At 39.2% G+C, this 17735-nt stretch overlaps 1 protein-coding gene across 2 annotated transcripts in view; it reads right to left on the reverse strand.

Moving 5' to 3' along the window:
* Nucleotides 1-891: 891 nt before the first annotated feature.
* NPR3 (natriuretic peptide receptor 3) overlaps nucleotides 892-17735 on the reverse strand; it is a 45398-nt gene continuing 28554 nt past the window's right edge. Inside the window, exons 5-8 of one of the 2 annotated variants that reach the window (XM_064403384.1) lie at nucleotides 15262-15356; nucleotides 12269-12404; nucleotides 10704-10788; nucleotides 892-7846 (exon numbers count right to left, since the gene is read on the reverse strand). In XM_064403384.1, coding sequence (XP_064259454.1) covers nucleotides 7735-7846; nucleotides 10704-10788; nucleotides 12269-12404; nucleotides 15262-15356 — 428 coding nt within the window. In that variant the 3' untranslated portion in view covers nucleotides 892-7734. Of the gene's footprint in view, nucleotides 7847-10703; nucleotides 10792-12268; nucleotides 12405-15261; nucleotides 15357-17735 lie in introns of both variants that reach the window. The other variant, XM_064403383.1, reaches the window with a different exon arrangement.

The raw sequence follows: 17735 nt of genomic DNA on the forward strand, positions 1-17735 counted from the left end.
TCTTTAGACTTTTAATCAGCTATACAAACTGGCATATTTTTTTACAGTATTGAGTTAATTAAATGTAGTGACATATTTAGAGATTTACCAGTGAAAGGCAATGCTGCTAGGATATTAGTTCAACCCTCCCCTAACTGAATGGGCCTCTCCAAATCTGCGCTGTAGAAAGGTCCATAGTTAACCCAGAGGATGTTTTTATCTCTTCATCAACTCTCCAGTGAATTCTCAATACTTTGAGTAGTTTTGATACAAGTGTGACCAGATACTTCTTCCTCACACTAATTTCCCGTTATTTGAGGTTATAAAGGTCTGGCATACTCTCAAGCACAGATTTTAAATCTGGCAACATTGCTCCAACAGACACATGCATACAGAAAGCAGAAGGCTAGACAAAACAGGATAATGTGAAGACTGTATTTAATAACACAGGAAATCAAAATTCCCCAAATTTGATAAGATTGCTGCTAAGAAATGAAATTGTAGCTCAGTGAAATATATAAGTTTTGCCCCTCTGCAGGCTATAAAAGTTAATGCTTGCTAGTTAAGGTTTCAATGCATTTCAATAGTTTGGTTCATAATTGCTTGCATTTCTAGACAATTGAGAATAAATACAAAAATATTCAAAGTTCATTTGGAGTTCACTGACTAAAACCTTTACCAGATCTTAAAATGCAGTGGGCGAGATTTTTTCCCAAGAAAAGGTTAGATTGATTCCTGATTTAATCAGTTGCTAAGCATTATTAAAATCAGTGGTTTATAGAGTTTCTTAGACCAAGAATAACCCTCCTGTTATTGACTCTGTGCCATTTGACAGTACCCATCTGAGACCCTGCTATGTGGAACAGACCAAGGATGTAAATAGATGACAAAAGACACCATAGAAACGGGTGATAACATATTCCTATGTCTTTAATGGAAACATATTATTACAATTTAGGTTATGTAAGATTCTTGCATTTTTAAAACGTGTGAAAGAAAATGCACAGAATAAAAAGTCAAAGGACACCAGTGAATGCAGATATTTTAAACAACCAAATCATAGAAGAAATAAAATACATTACACAAATAACAAAGGTTATATCCACAGTCATGAATACGCACTCTCCTCTACACAAAAACAACAATAAATAAAGTCACATTATATGCAGATAGTTCTACTTACATCAGTACAATATACTGCACAGCTTTCAGTTTGTTTTCTGCTCAGTTGGCACTAGGTTTCTCTTCATCCAGTATTTTTCCATTAATAGGGAACAGCATCACCTTAAAAAAGGGGACAAAGTTCCTGTCCAGGAAGTGTCTATCCTGAGTCCGGTTAGTTTTTGATTGTTACAACTTATGCACAAGAAACACAGCAAATTCTACCCATTGCCTTCATCCTGCCTGTCCCAATTTCTCAGCACTTTCAGACCTGGCCAGTACAGACTCTCTTTTCTGAGAGAAAGAGAAGTCCAGACCATCCCCAGGAAGAAAACAACACAGCTGTGCTCCTTGTGCCTGCTGCTAATGCACAACATCAGAGAAAACTCTGTAGATAGGGCATGGGGGGCAGAATTGTGTGTTCCCTGTGCAGACCAGTTGACATTACAAAAGAAACCCCTAAAATAAGATTTATTTTTTTTTAATACCAATTTTGGTACCTTTTTGTTGCTCAGTGTCCTCTAGAAATATTCATGTGACAGAAAAACTGAGGAACAGTTCACACAGAGTGGATTTTAACCTTTCCAAGATTGTTCATCTAATGAATCCACCTAACATTTCTGAATATAGCTTAACATACAAACTGTAACAGTGTCAGATTATTCAGAGTAATTTGTCTTTGATGCAGAATATTAATTTAGTAGCTAGTGAGAGATTTTGAGGGAACTGTAAGTCTCTCCTTTTTGCAAGTATTTTATGCTGTAAATTTGTTTTATGTCAGTTGGGACCTTCTAAAAGGTAAATTATGGGATAAGTAATTGCAAAATAAAAGTCTATATAGTGACATACTGGACACAAGAAAGGAACATTAACTGGAACATTAACCCAAGAAAGACTCAAAACTGCAGCAGCCTTATCTTCTTGATCAAAACCAGCAGTAACTCCACAAAAAGTCCAACACTAACCTTTTTCCTTTCTTCCTCTTTGCATGAGATAAAGGGGGAGCTGCACTTATGACAGACTTAAGGCCTCACTGGAGCAAACCACAGTGCTCAGGCTTTCTGTTTTTATTCTTTAGATGAGAACAGACACTATTAATGTCTACTGCACAGCTTGCTGACCCTGCAGACAGCCAGGTCTGACGTCTCTCACAAACAGCTATTTGTTTGAATTTCAACAATCATTTTTCATCAGTCTCAGAGCTCAGATGATAAAAGGTATCTGAGAATGGAAAACAATTCAGCCCTCAAGCCATCTGAATTAATTTCTGCCTCTAAGCAGGGATATGCACAGTGCAAACTCTTCCATTTCTTCCACTTGAAAGTTTTCACACACACACAAATCTTTTTGTGCTTTCAACAGTGAGAAGGAAAGGGGGGGAGGAGAGGTGACACACATACAACATATCTGAAAGCAGAACTTTTCCCAGCATGTCCTGAAAAGTACATTCCAAGAGCAACGCCTGTGTTTCTTTGTTTCTAAAAAGGGCTAAAACTGACTCTTACAAAACATGCACTTTGAAATTTGTCCCTTTACAGCTCACTGTTGTGAGGTGAGTTACTATTGCATGTTGCTAATCAACAGAAAACGTAATGTACCATTAGAAACTGACATTTCTGTTGCCATGTGCCCTGCCATGGGGAAGGTGGTTCCTAGACTTGACATCATTTTATAGCAATAACAATAAGGACTTAAAAAACCCCAACAGGTAATTCTAGGTCTACAACTCTGATAGTGGCTGGTGTGGCCATGGTGTGTTGACACCACAAGGTGTGCTGACAGCTGAGCAGTGCTCAGCAACGAACCATGTCTGAAATTACATGAAAGCCAACACTCTCAGTGGGAAGGAGTATTTCTGACTAAATGATAGAAAATGGCTGTCTTCTTTTCAAAGTACTTCTGAACCTAGACAAAAGACAGTGGGAAAAAAAAAAGTAATTAAAGATTGTTCACTCGACTCTTGGAGAAAATGAGGAAAAATAACCTTAACTGCTTTACTGAAAGAACCAGAATGCCCACATGGCTACACTCTGAAGCATGGAGGAGGGCAGTGAAGGATGTGGAACTGTCTTGAGCTCCGGAAAAGGTGGACTGAATTGCCAAAGAAATTTATGACCAGGGCTATTTGCTTCCTGTCTTTGATGTCTATTCTTGGCTCTCCAGGAGCATTATAGCATTCATGAGGTGAAAACATCACTGGAGCCAAGGTCAGCTAAGGCTGATGCAGCCTGCTCCACTGCAGAGCTGAGACACTCTGAACTGCTTCAAGCCTGCAGACACTCACTGATGTCCTGAATTTACTTCCACTGAATCAGTAAGAGGGGTTTTTTGTCAGTTTAATGTGTGATTGTATTTCTAAGCCAAAAAATGAATCAGAGACCAACCTCCCAGTAAAACATGTTGTCAGGGAGAACACTCTTTATTTTGTCCAGCAGAAATGTTTTCAAAGCATTAGCTACACCTTAATAACTCTCCACCAAAAAACTTCAACAAAATATTTCCAATAATGCGATGGCACATTGCTTAAGAACAAACTGAAAATAGATCAACATGGTTTATTTTCAGAAATTAATTAATACAACTCTTTAATAAACTGAATTCTGGTCACAATCTTCCAAAGTGCTCTCAATCACACTCAGTCACAAGTTTTAGCAAAGACTGAATGTTTCCAGAGCTCAGCTAGGTGTGGTCTTCAATGAAGCACACTAGAGCAGGAACTGGTGTTGGGGGTAGTCACAGACAACTGAGAACACACAAACTGTCCATAAACAAAAGTCTCAGAACTACCAGTGGCCCAGGACAAAGCACCTAGACATCTGACTCTGAAGCTGTGGGTTTCAGGAAACTAAATAACAGATACTTTTGAAGTTCTGCTTCATCTTTGTCCCTTGCAGTAAAGCCTGGGAGTTGAAGTTATGAAGGTAAAAAGGCAGGAAAACTGCCCATAGAACTCTCAGCAAGAGGATTCTGAGATGAATCAGATATTAAGCTGATCACCACTTAGTTATTTTAATAAATACAAAATTAGGAGAATTTGTCAAACTTTAACAAACAGAGTGTGAAGCCACTAGTTCAATTTCAATTTAACAGGCACAACTGTAAGAATTAGCAATAAATATGGCTACACAGCCAGCCTTTCTTAAATTCAAACACATGGCAAATCTCCCTTTGGTTCAGCCACAGCCAGGATCATACCCTTTGGTCCCAAGTGAGCAAAGCACTTAGAAGCTGAAGTTGAGCATATTTTAAGTGTATTCTGAAGTGCTGAGCTGAGTCAAGGGTCTCCTTGTGCTTCTCTGTAATACAGATGTATGTTTGTAATACGAGCAATTTGTTGAAGCCAAAAATGTAGGTTTTGAAACCTCTTTTGAGGATCAATTATTATTATTTTGATTAAACATTCCCTTACAGAGTTCGGAGCCTAAACATTGTGGCATTGAGCTAATGCAGATGAACCAGAAAGGAAAAGTGCATTAGCCAGTAAAGACTCTCTCTGCTGAATAATCTAAACTCAAGACAGCTTCTGATCTATGCTCCATGGAAGACCTGGGAACTATTAGCAAGAGGCCTGTGAAAGGCAGCTAAGAAGAGCAAGTTTATTTATGCTATGAAGGAATCTACTTATGTGAAATGTCTTAAATTATCTCCACACTTCCATGGGAAAAACACATACATGTGTAAGCATCAATTTGCAAACATTAAAGCCCATTGATCTAAAATGCTCTAAGGTGCACAGAAGGTTCACCTTTCTTGGGAGGTGCTGAGATTCTGGCAAAGCCTAGGTCAGCACCCCACAACAGACACCTCATAGAAACACTTCCTGAGGTCATGATTTAAAACCCTACATAAAGGTTTTAAAGCATTAGAATTAATATTCTTTTTTAAAGTGACCTTTCACTACACTTTTTTTATAGGTATCATAAAATGACATAATAAATACACTGTCATAAGAATTTATTGTCCCAGCCAGATCTCCTGTCTTCTGGTGTGACTCAACTGTGCATGGCACAGGAAGAATGCACATTTACACAACTGTCTTGATTCCAACCTAGCCACTGTTTGAGTACTACTTCATACTGCAAAGCAAGTCACAACAAAAATAATTTCCAAAAAAGTCTTATGCTTCAATCATACCCTGTTTTCTCTACACATCTAAAATTTTTCCTCCACTTTTTTATTGTGGCAAAGAAAGAAAAAGAAAGAGTAGTCAAAAGGGTAAAAGATCAAAATACTGAAAGGCATATTTGCAAAACCAGAAGTAGAACAAAAGTATCTCAAAAAAATCCCAAACTTTCAACATGCCCAGGGAGGGGGGAACTCAACTGCTTGGGGGGAAAAAAAATCTGGAAACTAATCAGGAAGTCATTTTTCCTCCCCAAGTCCATATCAGTAAGAATGCTGCTCTAGACTACTTCTGGTGCCCATGAAATAAGGAGAATACTTCAGAAAACTGTCCACTGATCAGTGCTGCTTTGGCTAAAACACCTTTGTAGAGGTCACACAGGCCCAGACTGGGAAATGGATGCTGGAAATCCATTTCCTGTAGTGGAGCTGCCCTGACAGTCAGGAAGCTTTGCTCTCTGGTTACCCGGGACATAGGACAGTATATCACAAGGGCAGGTGATGAACCCTCCATATGCTAGGAATAAATTTAAATGTAAGGGGAAAACCCATGTCCAACAACAAATAAAAGGTGGCAGAAAGCAGACACAGCGAGTTCTTGCTATTCACTCCCAGGTATCCCAAAGTGGTTTCTCAGAGTTGGTAGCCTGGCCAACTGACTTTCAGGGCCTAGAAGTTTTGTATAAATCAGGCTTCAGAGCCAGATTTGAGATTAACTTTCAAGTTTGGCTAGAACTGCTGAGACCAGAAAGCTCTGCTTATGAAATCAGAATAGAATAAACCAAAATATTTAACAGACTCTTAGAATCAGAGTCATAGCTCTGTTTTCCCACTGACAATACTTTTATGGATCTTCTTCACCACATTTGCAGCAAGTACAGTTAATTTCCATTTGTTGACTAGAAAGTGCAAAGCTCTCCTTTGTCTAGTATAAAATAACCTGTCAGTAGCTAATTCAACACAGATTCAGTTTTTCTCCTGGTACAATAAATGGCAGAATTTCCAGGGTACTGATGGCAGCAGGATTAAAGTCAGCCTCAAAGAGTGTTTTAACACATGATTCCTGAAGGTAGTTCCATGGGTGTTTAATTGTATACACATGGATGGTTAACTCTCACTGACTTCTGTAGGACTCCTTAACATGTGAAAAATGCATTATTTACAGCATCAGGGTGATCATCACAGAGACAATTCAATAACTGCATTTGTGTTGTTTAAGTAACTATTTGAATGTTGCACATGACTGGAGAAAAAAGTAGGGCAAAAATTCTATTACCATCCACAAAGTCATTTCTCCTCCCCTAAATACTGGTTCTGAAATGTATTTACAGCTGTTGACTTTCCCTGCATATTACTCCTATCATACAAAATATGTCTTCAAAACATCCTCTTCCTTAATTTTTAATCCTACCAAAGCAAAAATAGATACTTTAATAGAAAAATACAAGATTAAAAATATCCTAAAAAATAAAATGGCTGCATGGAATGTCATTTTTATACACAAAAAAAATCCCCTTTTGAATTGCATCAGCTATACAAACACTTTCATATTTACAGTTATGGATGCAGTCCTGTGCTCACTGAAGTTAATGGGATTTTGCCATTGACTTCATTAGAAACAGGAGCAGGCTTGACACGGACTACATCTGCCCCTCTGAAAAGTCATGGCAGTGGAAAGAAGAGTGTGGCAAAGCACATATAAGACTGAGGAATTAATCAGTCCTCTCCAGAGATCTGATTGTCTTCTCTGTCTCTATTTCACATGTGTGAAACTCCTCATCCTCATCCTTCACTGGAGTTTTTCCTAAGTCCCACCAGCTAAGAGGGAGAAAAAGTGCTTTGGATTGTGACACCACACAAACAAGGAAAGAATGGTTTGTGTGTTTCCACCTGCCTGACTTTCTCAGAGGAATTAATTAGAACCAAGTGCCAGTTCTCTCCCAGAACTAAGGCCCGTACACCAACTTTCATATCCCCTGTTATCAATGTCAGTGATTCAGTGATGTAGGATCATACCCCAAACCAATCCCTTTTTTCCTTTTGACAGCAACCAGCACCTGTGTCTCTGAAACCATATTTGATACCCATGGGTGAGATACAAATATGGAAGGAGGTGGTAGAAGCTAAAAAAAAAACAAAAACAAAAAAGGAACAAAATGAGGCATTCCCCATCAACTAAACCAACATCTGCTAGCCTTAATATATGCCTTAGGAAATACTGTTTTTACATATTAAGTACATCCTATAACATCAAACTGCATAATTTTCTTTTCTCATGAGATGAAAGGCCATGCGGCATAACGCGATTAGTAAATCATTCCTGAGCTTCTGAAAGAAATTAAGACAAAATTACTGCTTAAAGAGTGAGTTCTTCAAGAGCTTCTTCTTTTTACACTGATGTCTTTGGTTGTGTCCTTTTCTCTAATTCTTTCTTTTCCCTAGGAAGAATGGGATTCCTTTTCATCTTCTTCTTTATGCAGCAGAAAAATGAGATCTAATGGAGTCTTCACGTAACTGCCGATGTTTCCCCATGTTACAGTCCTCCTGTTGAGTTCGTCTCTCAATAGTTATTCTGTATTTCTTTCTGCATGAAAGGAGAGGAACAGAATGAGAAATGCCTCTCCAACTACAGGCTAACAGACTTCCCCTATGAAGAATGCCTGTAGGGGACAGCTGGGTGCCATTTGAAAAATGAAACGTGGCAGAATGTGAAACCCTGGTCAAAGATTAAAGTAGTTTGCCTCAGAACATTTTACCCAGGCTCAAGAATGCCTGTTAATTTCTACATGGCAGTCTCAAAGCACTAAGGCACGGACATTTGCTTCTTTGAAAATTTCTGATCTAAGTGATTAGGAGTTTTTGTGAAGTGTCATGTGAACTGTGTTACTTCACTGCTTTATATTGATCAAAGCCAATTTTCTTTTCAGTATGCTGGGTGGGGGGGAACTTTCTGCAGAGTTCAAACAACAGCTCTGACTATTCAGCTGCGTTTCTCACTGAAACTATGTATTAACTAACTAATCTTCCCATTTTCCTCTGAGAAAGCGACTATGTTTGTAATGTCAGAGGAGGTAACATGATGAATTAAGAAGAGGGATGTAGAAGACAGATAAGAAATAAACACAAATGCTCGTGTATCAGACACAGCTCTTCCTGTGTGTCTTCCTCTAGGGCCTTTTGAAGAATTCTGCTGTACTTTGTATGTCAAACCCTCTGACTGCCTTTTAGCTTTCCCTTTAGTACCCAAATCTCCCCGCAAAAACCATCAGATGATTCACATTTACTTTTTATACGTTTCGGCTTCTCCTCAGTTTCAGGACAAATTTTTCAGAAAGGCATTAGTCCAGCCCCAAGTGCTTGCTGGAGGAGATGCATGGCAAAAACCTTGTATGCCAAGGAAAGCCCTGTTCCACCAGCACAGGTAGCAGGAGTCACATGTAGGTATGCAGCAGTGGAAGAAAGATTTTTACAACACCAAGGTTTTGATTCAAGCAACATGGCTGAATAGAAAGTGGCAATCTAGAAGTTCTGAAAATACTCCCTCAGTACTTGTGTCTGTATCAGTAAGCTCCAAAATAACTTGAAATAGCTGTGTCAATTTTTTTATGTCTTTTGGAGTCAGACGCTTACATGGGTCAGAGCATGCACAGCAGTAGCTCTTGCACAAGGACCAGTCCAGACTTTAGATATACAGGTGTTTAAATTAAAATCTGGTCAAAGTTATGGATCAGAACTACTCCCCAGACCCTTTAACTGTTTGCATGCACACTCAAAACTGTATTTGTATACTCATTTGTGACAATTACATATCCAAATGAAAGGCAATTGTAAGGGTGTATTTACAGTTTAAAAGCTACAGAAGCTGCAAGTACAAATTACTTCAGACACATAAATGCTAAACGAACATTTTCTGAAAATCTGACCCATGCACCCTGATTTGTTAGGTTTCAAATATTTATTCTCGTGGTGGAATAAGGAGGTTGTCCCTGCTCCTGCTTTGAGCAATTGCAATGAGATCTCCAGAGTGAAATTCACCCACAGGTCTACAGACATCTCCAACATATCCATCTGACAGCACCTGCAGGTTGCTTCAGAAAACACAGAAACAGGCCTCTTCTAAGAGACCTGGTTTAGCTTTTACATGAAGATGACATGAACTGCACAGATGAAAAGTGCTCATTTCTCCCCTCTGACCATACATAAAAAGAATGGGTGTTGAGCTCAGGTGTATTACATCTACTTCTACAGATATCCACCTTTGGTCACATGGATTTCCAATCCAAATCTTTGTGTCAGATGAGTTTAAGGAGTTTAAATTCTGTTCTTACAGTGATATTTTTCATAGCTTTATACCACACCAGGATATTTATTCTTTTATTTCTTGTCCTTACACACCAATTCCTTCCCAATATCAGCAATGCTACAACCCACACCTAACAACTGTCCTCTCTGGTTGAGAATCTGTGTAAGATGCAAGAATCTCTGATGACATAAAATATAAAGAGAGATTTTTATTCTCTTTTTCTTTTAAAGGTAGTCTTTATTCAGTCTAAGACAACTTAATTGTATATCAAAATCCAAAAAACACACTGAACATACACAAGAATAAAATCACCCTGCAGAATTTCAGTTGCAAGTACCTGATTAATAAGCTTGGTTCTTTGAAACCCTGAAATGTCCTGATGAATTGAAGCAAGATTTGCTTGTTTTATTTTGTTAACATTTTTTATAAACAGTTGTTTTTTAATTGACAGAATTATTTGATTCTTGTATGCAGAGTTAATTCTATTCTCCTATCTGGCTTTTCAACAGTAGGAGGATAAATTACTGTATACATAAGGTGCTGAAAATGTATAACTAATTTATTCCGTCAGTAGAGGATCAATTTATCAAGACTTTACATTTGCTGACTAACAGTGTAAGAATTATTTAACTTAAACACGAATAAAACACTGATCACCCTGCACTGACCTCAGCCTATTAAGTTAAATGCACAGCTCTGGAATCCAAATGCTCTCTTACACCAAAACAGAAATCTCTTTCTGTTCTGCAGTACAATTCCTTTCAATACCAGGCAAATGATATAAATCTCTTGCAGATCACAGCCTGCACAACTGTGCTGGCATGGAGCAGCAAACAAAGGCAGCTTTCAAGGCCAGGGCACTTTACTAAAGCAACTGTGAATGTCTGGAACTCACTGGAATTACTTCCATGAGTAACATCACTTAGGGTGTAAGTAGTTACAGGATGAATACCCAAGTCAGTAAAATTATTTGAATAAACACAAAATGACAATCAAAGTGCGTTCAGTGTCTCTGGTGAAAATGTTACCACACACTATTATGATGTCTCTGTGTCTCACATCAAGGATGTTCTCCAGAAGCTGACAAGTCTGGATGACAAATAAAAAGTTTACAGAACTTTCAATGAATTGGACTAACCTGAAGAAGTAAAAAGCCATTAGCAATCCTGCTCCAAGCAAGGCGCCCACAACTATTCCTGTAACTGCTGATTCTCCTAGACCACCTGCTTGAAAAGGGGAAAAAGAAACAATCAGGGTTTATATTAAGAACTATCTGCACTCATGTATTGGAAAACACACACAATTAGGAAATTAGTGACAAACACTAGATAATAACTAAAGCCTTTTAGAGCTCAGAACTCCATGGGAACCTGTTCCACTGTCTGCATGTTTACTTTTTGTCCTTGCTTTCCTTGGGGCTGAAAAAGTCCCCAAATCAGTACCAGATGAAGGCACAATTCTGGAGATGTGATACAAGGGAATATTGTTAGGTAACTGGCTAGGACAGCTTGGTTTGAATCATAACATTGACCATGGTTACATGATGCACATAATGGGCATCAGCACTGAATACGCCTTGAAGTCACTGTAACAGAAACAAGCTCATTTTACCTAGATTAGAATCATAACCCCCAATCACCCAGGTTTATTAAAATGACTATGATTATCCAACAGGTCCTCAATTTTTTCTAATTTCCTGAAGATATGTTGTTTCAAGTTAAAGCCATATGACTTTTGACTGGCTTCAAACCTCAACAGAGACAGAACAGAGATACAGTGGCTGAAGGGGAGCCCAAAAAGGGACTGTCTCTGGGAAGTTCAGGGAAGAACAATGGCATTTTCATGTGCATGTAGTCTACTCCCACTTCCATTCCCACCTGGGTTTGTGGAAAGGAACAGAGAAGGGAATCAAACTGCTCCCTCCTTTTCCTTCATCCTTGACCCCTTGAGGGGATTCTGTCTGTACAAAAGGAGGAAGGTGCACAGCTACACCACACTGAAGCAGATAGTCTGCATTCACACCAGTTTTTCAAGGGTTCAAGAATTATCAGGCTGGAGTTACCTTTTCACTGCAGGACTAGAAATTTGTCTCCTGTGAAAAGTTAAGACCACCTTTTGTCACTGAAGCATCAGTATCCTCCTACCCCAATCTTCCTGCGGTGTCCTACTCACTACAACACGGTCTGTGATGTCAAGGGTGCTGGAAAGAATGGACACCTGCCCTTTGGAGAGTAGTCTCAGCCTTCTGAATTCACAGATGTCACCTCATTCAACTGTCATCACTTCTCCTCAGCCTACTGAGCCCCTCACAGTGCCTTCTCATACCACTGAAAATCATTCTGCACTGGGAGAACGCTGCTCCCACTGGCACAGCTGCCAATTATCAGTGTGATTATTCTCTGCTGGGGTTTCAGTTACATCCCTCTTTCTGGCTAAAAGGCTCCTGCAAAGACCTAAGGCCTACAGGGCTCTGGCCTGTGCATGATTACTGTTATGTTTAAATTCAGGGAAGTGATTCAGACCATGTACTACCCACGGCTGTCAGACCTTAACCTCCCAAGCAGTTGGGAGAGAGAGAGAGCCAGTCACCATGTCTCAGTTGGACAACTGTGCTGAACAATTTAATATGGCCCATTAAGTTGCAGAAACTCATGGATTCTCCTCTTTGGAGCTGGTGCAGAGGCATTAAGTCACTAAACTTACATGATTTACACGGTGTATTGTTCGTGTGCTCTGAAACTCTGCTTTCATCTAGGCGCAGCCTGCCGTGGTTCCACGGGTATTTCACATTCGATCGGATTTCAAACCGCCCCTGCTTTCCATAGTAGTCCCCGATCACCTATGCAAAACAAGAAAGGGATGAAAAGATTTTCCTATCAATTTGAAACAAACAGGAGAGAAGCATCACTCACTCGACTGCTGCGGCATGATGTTGAATGTCAGAGAAGAGGGCTGAAGGGGTCTGTGGGAGGTTATGTAGTTCGTGCCCTGCCCTCGGGCAGAATCAGCTGAACAAAAGCATTCCTGACAGATGTTTATCTAATCTGTTCATGAAAGCCTTCAAAGATGGAGACTTGACAATTTCTGCACCAATTATTCTGGAACTTAGCTAGCCTTACTGTCAGTTGTTTTCCTCAGCATGTAAAATAAAATTCTTTTTTTTGTAATTATCCATCACTTGTTACCAAATTGTCAGTGGTCATAGAAACCCTTCCTTTCTGAAACACTGCTTTTCATAATCACAGGCTTTTATCTGATTCTGCCCTCAGGCTTCTCTTCTATATAAATCCAGTTTACATTAGCTTTTTAACCTTCTGAATATTTCTTCTACTCTCCCTGGACTTTTGTTAATTTGCTCCATAGTGAGTTGAGTGCTCAGGATTGTCACCCAGCTTCAGCCCAGAATCCTGACTGGGCATGAACAGACCCAGAGCAGCCCTGCCCAGAAGGACTTGCGGGTGCTAGTGGGTGAGAGGCTGGATTTTTTCATACCAATTAATAAAAGCACTTCAGAATTTCAGTCCTGTCTTCAGCAGTTTAAAGATAACTTATGTGGAATCTACTGTAGCAATATGCCTGAAAACACCTATGTACAGCAGCAGGACCATATACTGTGACAGTGAAGTGGTCAGAAGCAATAGCAGAACCACATCAATAGATCTATTTGTCCTCCCACAGATAAAACCCAGATATTAATACACTAGGTTTAAAATTCATGCATACCCTCTTCAAATCTTTCACCTGAATTTCATTTTGAAGCCAATGACTTTAAAGAATGTTTCCTCTGGTTAAATACACAAAGGTATATTTTAGTCTAAATAAAGACACTTCTTTCTCTCGCAGTTGAAACTGGGATATAAATCTTTTGAAGAATGAATGTGTTCAACATTTGTCCAAAAATTAAGGCAAATCGAGTAAACTGGAAAAAATAGAGACTATTCACAGGCACCAGATTATTTATTAAGAGATTGTTTAATTTATCAAGCAGGAGTGAGTAAGTCCTCTACGAGCACAACTTACTGAATAAGAAAATAAGCAGAACGGGTTCAGAACAAAAAGCTGTAAGCAGAAGCCACATGGATTCAGATCAGAAGTAGGATACAGATTTTTGAAGAGCAGGAGTGGTTGATCTGTGGAACAAATACTGAGGGCACCAGCAACAAAGTCCCTGTCCTTGCAGTGTCTCCAAACCGAAAATAAATGCCTGTTACAACATGAGCTTTAGTCACATGTAAACTACAGGGCTCCATAAAGGTTAAGAAACCTGCCCTTGTCTAATATAGCATAGGTCAAACAAGGAAATCCAGGTTTTCCTCTAGCTTTAAACTCTGTGAATAGACCTGGGAAAACAGCTCTGCCCAAACACCCATCTGTCTGTCACAGTTCAGCTGAGAAACATTCTCATACACAGAAAAAAATCATCCAGGTGAATAGAACAAGTTGTCAAAGAAACAATATTTTTAGAGTGAGGCATGAAGGTAGAAATTATATGGCAGACAAAAGTAGTAAGCAATCATGTGTAAAATGTTAATTGCATATATATTTATGTACCTAATACAGCAGAGGGAAATTCCACAATAAGCTAAAAGAATAAATGGAACATTAAAAAAAAAATACTTTAAATTGCAAGTGAAAGAGCAACAAAAGGAATGGTAAGAGAGGGAAATTAAATTGATAAATGTGATAAAAAGCTACCGGGCTGAACAAACAGAACACAAATTGTTCATACCAAATTATCCCAACCATTTTGTACTCCTACTGCCCCTGGGAGTGTCTGCAGTTTACTGCAGTGCCTGCAGTGTAGTTTTTATATCACTTTTACACATTACAACACCCAAGACATCCTCAGACTTTTAAAAGGGCTCCTTGATTTTTTTCTCTGCTGCAGTACCAAGAACAATATAATCTCACTGGACTCAAAACCACACATTGAAATGTTCAGCTCAGATATTGCTACGTTTTGTTTGAGCTTGTTGAAATTAGGTAGACCAGCAAAGCTGAGACTGATGCTGATTTTGCAACTAACAAAAGCATCCTCTGCAGCTGGACTTAGGGCACTGCATGTATTAATAAACTCAGCCCAGACATGCTATTCTCTGTGTGCAGCTGGTGCTGTTTCTCACAGACTTTTTCACAGTCCATCTCTTCCAATCCCTCTACATTTAGTGGAAAAACCTATCTAGTACATATGGAGCCATCTGATTAAAATGTTTCTTAAACACTGAAAAGAAGGCAAGTCAGGAATGTCTGCCTGACAAACAAGGCCAGGCAAAGTCTGCACTCCTGCTTGTGGCCGACCACAGAGTAAGATCCAAATACCTGTACTTCTGTGTTAATACACCAGGACAATTTGTGCATCACTGTTGCTGTAAGATTAATCTTTCTTTCCAACAATGAATAAAAAGTCTTGCTCATTTTTAAACAATAATTTCCCTTTTCAAAATTAGCGGTGCTTAGCCAGCTTGTGAAAATTCACTCTTTAGTTAAAGCCTAGCATCATGTGAAGCTGTATTGTTAAAGAAAAGAAGGAAGTTTAAAAAACTTGTTATAACTACTTCAAGATAGCTATTTTACAGAAAGGATTTGGTCTTTAAGTTGATAAGATTAAACCTCCAAGTAAAGAGATGATATCATGTTACTTTACACTGAATTACTAATTCATCAGTGGCCAATTGCAATCATGTTTGTTTCCTTACCTCCTGTGTGCCTGCCTCCGGGTCCGTCATTCCAATCACAGAGAAATCCCCATATCTGTCTCCATTGGCATCAATGGACACCTGCCCTGCAATGCCTAAAGAATGGCATGTGAGGAATCAGAAGATTAATTAGTTAAAATACTGAGCCGTTCCAAGCAAAACATGAAAACAGTGGACAGGTTTTTGCAGACCGATAGGACAGGAAATCTCATCAGTCTCCCTGCATTTTTGTTGGCATTCCAGAAGAAATTGTAATTTCATCTCAGTGTCTGCATTCCTGAATTCTTAACATTTCTCCTTTTTAAATATTAAACGTGTGAAACTGGTGAATATGTGCGAAAAATCTAATGCAAAAATGAACATGTAAGACTAAAACACAGATACATTTAATGTGAATTATTTACAGAGAGCCTAATCCTGAAATATCTGATGACGCCTCATTAAAGAGAGTCCAGTTCATGTGGACACAGAGGCAGAGATATAGGCTGAAAGGCCTGCTGCACCCATATAACCAGTCCAATGCTGATTCCACCCAATGGAATACTGGAGATGGCATGGACAAGGGGCATCACGTGCACTACAAATGCATTAAGCCCTGCATTCATATACTTAAGATTAACTACATAATACGTGCAGTTTGGTTTATATTCTTAGAGCCCCATTCCACTTCCCTGTTTTACAATTTCTAGAAAACTTTGGTGAAACTGGGACTCGTTGATTCATAGGATATGTCGAGTTTGAAGGGCCTTTGAAGATCTTGAGCCCAACCTCCAGCTCAGAGCAGAGTCACCCAGGATAATGCTCAAGGTTTTATCTGCTCTGCAAAATCTCCAAAGATGGACACTGTACAGCCTCACTGGGGAAACTTGTTTGATCTGTCATGGGAAATTAACACATCCTTGGATTCAATCTAAACTTCTTTTTAAACATATGTCTGTCCTTGTGTGCAAAAAACTTGGCTTCAAATTCTCAAGGTATATGTCAAACAGGTTCTTAAAATCTACCACACAATACTAATTAACTATGGTGAAGACATCTTAAGACTGCTGATGCACTTTTTCACCTCAGATACTCTCAAATGATCCTCCACTGCCTGACACCAAACACAGCCAATTACACCCATGCAAGGCAAACAGGCATCATTGTACATTCATGTTACACCAACCACATGCCTAGACCAGGCAGAAAGCCCTGGAGATTCAGGCTCTCAGTGACAGTCAATCAGAAAAGAGAGGTCAGATATTCAGAGTATAAATTTCTCCCAACATGCCTAGTGATAGTGAGTGTGCAACAGACTTAACACACCTCCATTTATCCTGTATCTGTTCAGATTTAGTGATGACAGCAGTATTTCAGCTCGCTGTGGTTTTCAAAACATGTAGTGGTAATCAAAGATTATTGCCAAACACCTATTTCATTACAGCAACACAGTAACCAAGCCGCTGTCAATTCAACTACCGCAGGGAAATCAAATGGGTGTAACAAGCACTTGGCTGTGAGACCTTGAAAGAAGAGGCCACTGAAGAACTGTGATGTCCCTGCTTACACATCAATTTGGATTCTGGATCTGACAGGAGGCACTAACTGGAACAGATGCTTTTGTGACCTAAGACAACCATAATTCAGTTTTTGCGAAGAGGTATCAAAATTGAAACCTAGAGTTCCTACGGGATTTTTTTTCAGTCATAAAAGATTAATTTCTCAATTTTTCATCTCAATCAGAAATATGAATTTTAAAAGTTGCCATTTCCTGTGATTTCCTTAAGAAATGGAGGTAGGAAATTTTGAAACTACCTTAATTAAGAATTGCATTTGCATGAAGGTGGGATTATTTTATCTCAACTTTCTGGAGTTTTTTTATGTGAGATAGCTACATACAAAAAATTTTGCTACTTTTTCAGAGGAAATGCCCATGAATAGCAAATATTCTCCACCAGATGTGACCTGAAGCTGTACCATGCTCTCTTTAGCAACCCAATCACTAAGAAATCCTTTGATCACCCCATCCTTATCCTTTCCTAAGCCCATAATGTCTGTGCAGCTGTGACAGGCAGATGGAATTCTGCAGGAAGCAGCATCTACATTCTGTTGGGAGTCCTGATAAATCAGAGAAGTCTGTAAAATGAGGTACCAAGGTTAAATATGTCAGAAGTTAAAAGAATGTCATCAGTGAAACTGGAGTTCTCATTATCAAGGCCTGCAAAAGTCAAAAGGAATTATGAAGCTTCAGTCCTGCAGCAGAACCTTATGGGTGTCCATGAGCCATACTCTGTGATGCTGCATCCACTGCAAAGAGGGGCTCACAGGCAGAATAAAGTGATGGGATCTTCATTAAGGAACTGGATTGCAAGACAGTGAGTTAAAGGCCTCTTTCAACATAAATTTTATTGTCCAGCAAAGTACTGCCACAGTGAGGAAAAGGCATATGACTTACAAGAATTTTTTACCAGCTGCACCCTCAGCTGTAGCCCAAC

Source organism: Passer domesticus, chromosome Z (assembly GCF_036417665.1).
Source record: "Passer domesticus isolate bPasDom1 chromosome Z, bPasDom1.hap1, whole genome shotgun sequence".
NCBI classification, from domain to species: domain Eukaryota; kingdom Metazoa; phylum Chordata; class Aves; order Passeriformes; family Passeridae; genus Passer; species Passer domesticus.